The sequence below is a fragment of the Nannospalax galili genome, unplaced genomic scaffold, assembly GCF_000622305.1.
Source record: "Nannospalax galili isolate Female #2095 unplaced genomic scaffold, S.galili_v1.0 scaffold238, whole genome shotgun sequence".
Taxonomy (NCBI): domain Eukaryota; kingdom Metazoa; phylum Chordata; class Mammalia; order Rodentia; family Spalacidae; genus Nannospalax; species Nannospalax galili.
The window spans coordinates 795,708-803,748 of NW_008341888.1; the positions used below are offsets into that span (position 1 = coordinate 795,708).

The window sequence follows — 8,041 nt, forward strand, 5'->3', positions numbered from 1 at the left end:
CTTGGTAGCTAACAGAGAGCAGCATAATGTCACAACAGTGAAACTAGCCACTTTGTGTAAGTATGGACCTGAGGCAATTAAAATATGTTAAATTATGCTTCAGATCATCTACTTACTAATGATAAGGAAATGTAACATATGCCAAAACTGTAACTACCTCCCTGATGTTTTTTAATTGGTGAAGGCGACATCAGCTATGTTTTTTCTTCTCAATAGTAAAGAATGCTTCAGTGTCTGGGAAAATTTGTATAAATAAAACAAAGCATTGTCTGATAATTGTGGTATTTTCATGTGTGGCTTATTTTTTAAAATAACTGCAAGTTAGGCAGGGAATAAACTCAATTTGCAAGAGATTTTACTTTTCTTCTTAAAGCCTCTGCATTCAGATTTTGCTAGCCCAGGCTATTAACTTGTTCTTTTTTAGGACTAGTCCATCAATAGGGTTTATACCATTATGCTCCTGCTGTGGCTCTGACTATTTTTAAGAGACTTAGGACCATAGGTGATTAGATATGCGATTAGAAGTAGTTTTATACAACCCAATCCCATTCATTACTCCAATGAAAATAACTTCCCCCAAGCCTTGCCTTAATATGACCTCATGGTCCATGCCCAGGATAAAACTATAATCCGGCATAAGAAGACAAAGTCAAATATAAAGCACGATCACTTTGCAGATGACAGTCACAGTAAGGTACCTGTGCGTGGCCTGAAGTACCTGAGCAGCTCAAGGAAACAGGAGAACCTTGGGCCAGTACATTCAGAAGCATGTAGGGGCCACAGCAGGCTGCCGCAAGCACCCACCAAAAGTTTGTTTCTCCTATGTTCTTACACTATTATAAGTTGCATAGATAAGTCCGTGGTAAAGTTAAAAAAAAAAACATTGCAACCAGGGACCCTCAGGACTGTGTAGGTGGTCAGGAAAAGGTGCTGAGGAGGCTGTAGGTTGCTCTCTAAGTGAGAATTAAACAAATGTCCCAGTGTGGATAGAGTAAGGGTAAGTTACGTGAGACAGACATTAAAAAAATCAAGTCCCAAACCACTGTGGTCATTCAGAAATGTTTGCAACTTTTCACAAGGGCAGTGGTATTACTCCCAATTTCCTGGCAAAATATTTAATATTTATTAAAGTAACCAAGGATTGACTACATGAAGCTGCTTCATGTCTGCATAGCATCCTACTTTCCTTGTAGCTCTGAACTGTGAGGTACTGTCAAAAAAAAAAATAAGTCCTCTTCCATACTCAAAATAGCTACGTTACAGAGGAGAGTTGGAACGTGTTCTGGGAGTGGGTGTGTTTGTTTGAGTTCAGTGTGTGCAGAAAAGGCAAGCCTCCACAGCCATTCACACACTTCCCTCCTCAGCGATGGGTACACAGACAGCGAGCTCCTAATCTCTGAATGGTAATGTACATTTATAAAGATTATTTTGTTAACTATTTTGTGACATTTTATAAATAATATGCATGTGTATGCTGGATATGTATATATCTATATATTCAATTTTTCCTTGCTTTCTCCTGAGTCTGGTCATGTGCAGTTACTGGTGTGTTATGATTTCTGAGGTGTCAGAAAGAATTCTCCCCTGCCTCTTATGCTAATTACCTAAAAATATCTCTTGGGTTGGCCCACCACAGAGCCTAAAATCACCATTTTGATCTAAATATCTGATTTAGTCACTGAAAGCAGCTGCTAAAAATCCAAATGTTACATTGAAATTTTGGGCAGACATTCAAAATTAAAAACTATGTAAAATAAAGGAATATGGAGAAGTTATTTCTGATGTGTTGTTTCAAAATAAGAATGCAAAATGACATGCACAGTTTGGGTCATGTGCTGCTCTTAAAATGTCACAGGGTCGGAGCCAGTATATACAGTCAGTTCAGGAGCATGAGCTTGTAGTAAAAACCCCAGCACAATAGGACAGATTGTTGATTTACAGGAATGAGTGCTGTCCACAGTTTCTGATCCTCGGCTCCTACTCTCTTCACAGTGTAGCTGACACCTCCCTGTGCTGAGCTCCGGAGGCTCCCAGTGACCTCTTGGTAATCAGCCTTTGCAGAGTCCAAATCCCCACCCCTTGGAAACTCACGGAGCCTGACGTCTGCCTGTGAGCCGCTTTCAGGAAAGACCTCACAAGCTGCTACCCAATCTCTCTTGGTAGCAAATTGTCAAGCCAGGCCCCTTTCTTCAAAAGATGGTAGAGGACTTAGCAGCCTCCTACATTGCTCTGAAACTGGAGAATGAAATTCTGCAGGCCCAAGTGCAGAGGCTGATGGAAGAAAATGCTGCCCTCCAGGCCCAGATACCAGAGCTCCAGAAGTCCGGAGCAGCCACAGAGAATGAACCACTCCAAAAGCCCTCAGAGGCCCAAGAGCCCCAGCAGTTCCCAGAGTCCCCGCAACCCCCAGCAGCTGGGGCCTCACAAGAGCTGCCATCTATCAAGGATTCCTGGGACCCCCGAGCAATCACAGAGCCCAGGGGACCTCCAGAGACCAAGGAGTCCTGGGAACACCCAACAATCACAGAACCCAGAGGACCCCCAGAGATCAAGAAGCCCCGGGAGCCCCCAGAGAACAAGGAGCCCTGGGGACCCCCAGCCATCACAGAGCACAGGGTACCCCCAGAGTCCAAGGAGTTCCAGGGATCCCCAAAGTTCAAGGTGCATTGGGAACCCAGAGAGATCAAGGAGCCCAGGGAACCTTCAGCAATTAAGGAAAGCTCTGAGCCCCCAGAGATCAAGGAATCCCAGGAGCTTCCAGAGGTCAACGAGTCCTGGAAGCCTCCAGTGCCCCTGGACCCCACAGCAGCCTGGGAGCTCCAGGAGACTGCAAAGGCCAAGAAGGCCCACAAGTCCACAGGGCTTCAGGACCTTTCAGCCTGGAAGCCTCCAGCAGCCCGGGAACCCCAGGAGGCTCAGAAGCCCCTGGAGGCCCCAGCAACCCAGAAACCCCAGGCATCTCCAGTGGGTTATGAGCTCCCAGCAGTCTGGAAGACAAGGTCCCCAGACACCCAGGGTGTCCCAGCAGTCAAGAAACTCCAGAGTTCAGAACCCCATGACCTTGCAAATGATGAGGAGCCTCAGAAGGTTTCAGAATACCAGGCGATCTCATCACAGTTGGAGTCCCTTGAACATCCAGTTACCCAGGGGCCTCTGGAGCCTTGGGTGCCCCAGGAGCCCCTGGACCCTTCAGATGCCAAGGAGTTCCTAGAACTCTCAGCACCTGAGGAGTCCCTGGAGGGCATAATAGTAGTGGAAACAGGAAGAGCTTCAGAGTTTCCACAGGCCCACAGTGAATTAGAGGCTGCACCTTTTCCTCTGGAATACCCTTTGGCCTTCAATGGGGATTCTCAGAAACTCCCTAAGCCCTTAGGTCAGTTGAATGATTACATGAGAATCAGAGGGCACCTGTATCTCACTGAGGCAGCTCTAGTGAGCTTTGTTGCCAGCCGCATCTTGGGTGAGGCAGGGAGGTGGTTCCAGCTCTTAGTAGACAGCCAAAGCCCCCTGCTGGAGCAATTTGAAAGGTTCATGCGAGTGCTCCAGGATACTTTTGACAATCCAGGTAACTTGGAAGTTGTCAAGCACCACCTTCGTCAGCTAGGCCAAAGAGAGAGCCTTGTCCACAGATATGCAGCCCACCTCCACTTCATTGCTCAGGAGCTAAATTTGGATGAAAGCACTCTGTGCATTCAGTTTCAAGAAGAGTTTGCCAATTCTGTCCAAAATGAACTGTCTCGCACAAGTTCAGCCAATAACCTATCTGATGTGATCATTCAGTGCATCGGCCTTGAAGAGAAGAGAAGTGGCAAGGCTGATTCCAGTTCATCAGGGCCAAGCCTTTCTGAAGACAGAAATGGACCAGAGAGCCCACCAGCTGAAAACCAGCCTGTTCAAGCTACAAATAACCGCCCCCACCTCAGTGAAGCTGAACGTGCCAGGCGTCGTGAAGGCCACTTGTGCCTCTACTGTGGCCATCCTGGTCATTTCGCCAGAGATTGCCCTGTCAAGCCTCATCGTGCCCAACAGGCGGGAAACATGGAGGCCCGGCGGTAAGGGGGACCCCGGGCGGGCCAGTCTACAAATATGCGTCCCCCTCTCTCCCAATATCTATGTCCCGTATCCTATGGCTAACTGTTGAAATCCGACTGGGAAGACGGCAGTTCTTTGAGCAAGCGATGGTGGATTCAGGCTCCTACAGAAACAGCATCGACCGCTCTGTGGTTCTTCGAGAGAAGCTGCCCATCCGCAACAACATCTTCCCTCTGATGCTCGAAACGGTCGATGGTCGTCCACTGATTAATGGACCCATAACCAAGGAAACGCCACCTGTTGAAGTCAAAATTGGAAACCACGTTGAAGAGCTCCAGTTTGACATCATTCATGCACCGAGATACCCCTTGATTCTTGGAATCCACTGGCTTGAGACACACGACCCAAACATTGAGTGGAGTACCCGAACTGTGTCCTTTCCATCACATTATTGTCATTACAATTGCTTCAGACACAGGTGGAATCGAAGACGTCGGGATGAAATAATTGCTGGGTAGATCATGGGTCCTAGTGATTTCTGGCCATCTGTCTTATTACCTCAGCTGTCATCAGCATTTGCTGCTCTCTGAATCTTCCACTGAACCTCTGGCTACAAACTAAGGCTACCCGTACAACGACGCTGCCTCTTGGATCATGGATTAAACCTGACGACTTTGAGCTGCTTTTATCCATCAACCTTGCATGCCTCCCCCTTTGAATCCTGCATATTATGTGGGGCTCTTTTTATTACAATTTTTATTAACAATATGCATGAGAATAGATATTAGAAACTAATATTGAAAAGTGTAGCTGTTAGATTGATTCTATTTTTCTTACCAAGATGCCTTTATCATAAAATTTCATTTTTCAATAAAAATTAGTTTGCAAGTGATATTTTGAAATAATCAATAAACATTGGCAGTTGTTACTTGTGTTTGAGTTATTTCTTGGATTAACTAAGGTAGGGGCATGGGGACAGTAAATTAGGAGGGAGAAAAAGGACAGAAGGAGAGAGGAAGGGATAGAAGGGGGAGGATAGAAGGAAGGGAGGGATGTAGGGATAGAAGGGAGACAGAAAGGAATAGAAGGGGGAGGGATAGAAGGGAGGGAAGGAGGGAGGGATAGAAGGGAGGGATAAACAGAATAGAGGGAGGGACAAAAGGGAGGGAGGGATAAAGGGGGAGGAAGGGATAAAGGGGGAGGGGTAGAAGGGAGGGAGGGATAGAAGGGATAGAAGGGAGGGGGGATAGAAGGAATAGAGGGAGGGGTAGAAGGGAAGGAGGAATGGAGGGATAGAAGAGAGGGAGGGAGGGAGGGATAGAAGGGAGGGAGGGAGAGGAGAGAGGGAATCAGAAAAGGCTTAAGGTTTTTGTTAGGTCCTGTGCATTACAGGTGTAATGACAGGTCAAAAGATGATAATGTGGGTAGACAGGGATGGAGAAAATCAAAAGAACCTGAACTTGGGGTTGGGTAAAGTATGGGGGGTTAGAGGTAAGCAATGGCAAGACTGAGAAGAGGATTTTGGAGAAACTGGGAGGAAATGGAAAGACTGGTAGAATCTGAGGGCAGGGGTGAGGGGAGGGAGAAATTCCTACAACAGGGAGCACTGACAGATATTGAGCAGCTTTGAAGACAAACTTATTGGACTCCAGAAGCTAATCAAACAAAGAACACGGATCAGGTAATGAGACCTCTTGGTGACCCACTCCTTCCCTATAAATGGGCATGCATGGTCTTATTCCCTGAAGCAGAAGAATTTGCCCTAGAATTCCTGCCTACTAACTGTTCTTCCTAGAGAATATGAGCAGGGTGGCAGGGACCAGTTTTCAACACATATAGGATAATTAAAAGTCACCTCTATAGTATTTACAGATTCCTCTACATTGCTAGCCATGCTACCTGCACTGCACACCCAGAAAATAATGTCATGGAAGAAGCATGTCCTTTGTGGGCCTGAAAGTGGCTAGGTCTACACACACACACACACACACACACACACACACACACACAAATTCAAGATATAGAGCTAGATCTACACACACACACACACACACACACACACACACACACACAAATTCAAGATATAGGGGATGGGCAGGGTGATGTCTCTGAGTAAGATGTGAAGAGCGGTCCAAATCCATCTTAATTTTCCTTTGTGTTTGTCAACTCTCCTTACTCCACACCCACAGATCTCTTTGAAGCCATTTGAATGGATGGAACAGTTCTATTAGCATAATCCTACAAAAAGATAGGTAGGAATTTACCATTAATTGAGCTCCTCAATTCCTCCAGTCACTAATCAGGCAAATCTTACACAATTTTGTTATCTCATTGCTTCTGAGAACAACTCAGTGAGTGAAGTAGGTGTGTTTGCTTTTATTTTGCAATAAAGAGAATTCCAACAAAGCAAGTTTACTTCATCAAAGTCACACAGTGGTAGAGTGACCTCTTTGATCTCTAACTCTTGTGTCCTTTCCGTTATATCAGGTCAGATTCTCCAATGCAGTGGTAAGTGCAAAACAAGACTGTTGCAGCAAGAAGCTAGGTCTGGTAACCTTAAAAAGGAGGAGAAATAGAGAGGGAAAACTGTAGTGTCCTTTCAGGTAGTATTTCCGTTTCCCAGGTTCCCTTAATCTCACCCCGACCCTGTCATCCTTTAAACTTCCTTTTTCAGGTCTTGGAGGGTTTTCTTTCCTGTAAAACTAATGTCACAATCTCTTTGCACATTCCCCAGTGGCTTCCATGGCAATTGGGGGTCCAGAAGCTTAGCAATACTTAGGAATATCACCCTTCGAATTTTCTTTCTAGTTCCTTTCATAGTCAGTCTAGATCTTGAGTGCCTCAAAGTCCATCTCTTGTAGCCATCATTTTCTTTCCTGAGCAGTCTGACATGTTTCGTTATTATAAAGCATTGCGGCCTATGGGGACCCTTCCCCAGGTATATGTCCTATATCCCTCTTCCATTCTTACCCCCCATACATACCTAGCTTAGGGACAGGGACAGAATCATTGCTATACCTAACCTTAACATAGCCTCACATAGCTCCTGGTTCATAGTAGGTTCTCCACAGCAACTGATTAGATATTTATATTTAAATATTATGCAGAGAAAGAGACTTTCTTTCATACTATGAGTTTTTCTATATTTTAGCTCAAATTTCAGGATTCATCCCTATTCCTAAGAACAAACATTTTTTTGTTAGTGCAGAAAGCAAGAGAAATAAAATTCAAGCATCAACCAAAGAAAAACAATACCTTTTGTTAGTCTCAAAGTGCCCTAAAGCTAGAAAGATCAAATGTATTTGACTTCCCCAGGACTGAGAATTCACAGAACAAGGGATTTTTGATGCAAATCTGGGAGGGTTCTGGGCAAACAGATTGTTGGATAACCTGCCTGGACCCTGCATTTTCTATACAGATTTACCTGAGTACAAGCCTTTATTTCAGAAGAGAATCAGTAATGTAATCATATTATTGCATACTTTATGAGCTGGAAAAGATTCCGGAAGCCTATTCCCTTACTCTCACAGGTGAAGAAGTTAAGAAGGCCCAGAGAAAGGGGAATTCCTTACCAATTCTTCTGATATCTTAATTTCAAATCCAGCGTTCTCTTTTTCCCTGGTGAGGTGCCACTCTAATCTGATAGTTAAAACTCAGTGAGCCAGCACTGAGTGAGATACTACGGACAGTGCTAAATAATAACATGAGAGTATTATATGATCAAAAGAAAAAGTTAGCAAGTATTGACAGCTAGTATGAATAAGCAAACGCTAAAGTCCATGGTAGCAACAAATATAACAGATTGAAATACGTCAGCTGAAAAGATTCACAAGAACCGGGTCTGGAAAGACGGCTTAGCAAGTAATAATGTGTACTGCTCTTGCAGCAGACCTGAGTTTGTTTCCCAAAACTCACTTCAGGTGGTTCACAACTACCTGTAACTCTAGCTCCAAAGAATCTGACCTCTTCTGGCCTTTGTGGACACCTTCACTCATGTGCACATATCCAC

The 8,041-nt window shown here is 44.9% G+C and overlaps 1 protein-coding gene across 1 annotated transcript; it reads left to right on the plus strand.

Moving 5' to 3' along the window:
- The first annotated feature begins 1,376 nt into the window (after positions 1-1,376).
- On the plus strand, positions 1,377-4,791 carry Rtl3 (retrotransposon Gag like 3). The gene is made up of 2 exons (XM_029565671.1): positions 1,377-1,403; positions 1,998-4,791. The coding sequence occupies exon 2, from the start codon at positions 2,197-2,199 to the stop codon at positions 4,054-4,056; it is 1,860 nt and encodes a 619-aa protein (XP_029421531.1). The 5' UTR covers positions 1,377-1,403; positions 1,998-2,196; the 3' UTR covers positions 4,057-4,791.
- The last annotated feature ends 3,250 nt before the right edge of the window (positions 4,792-8,041 follow it).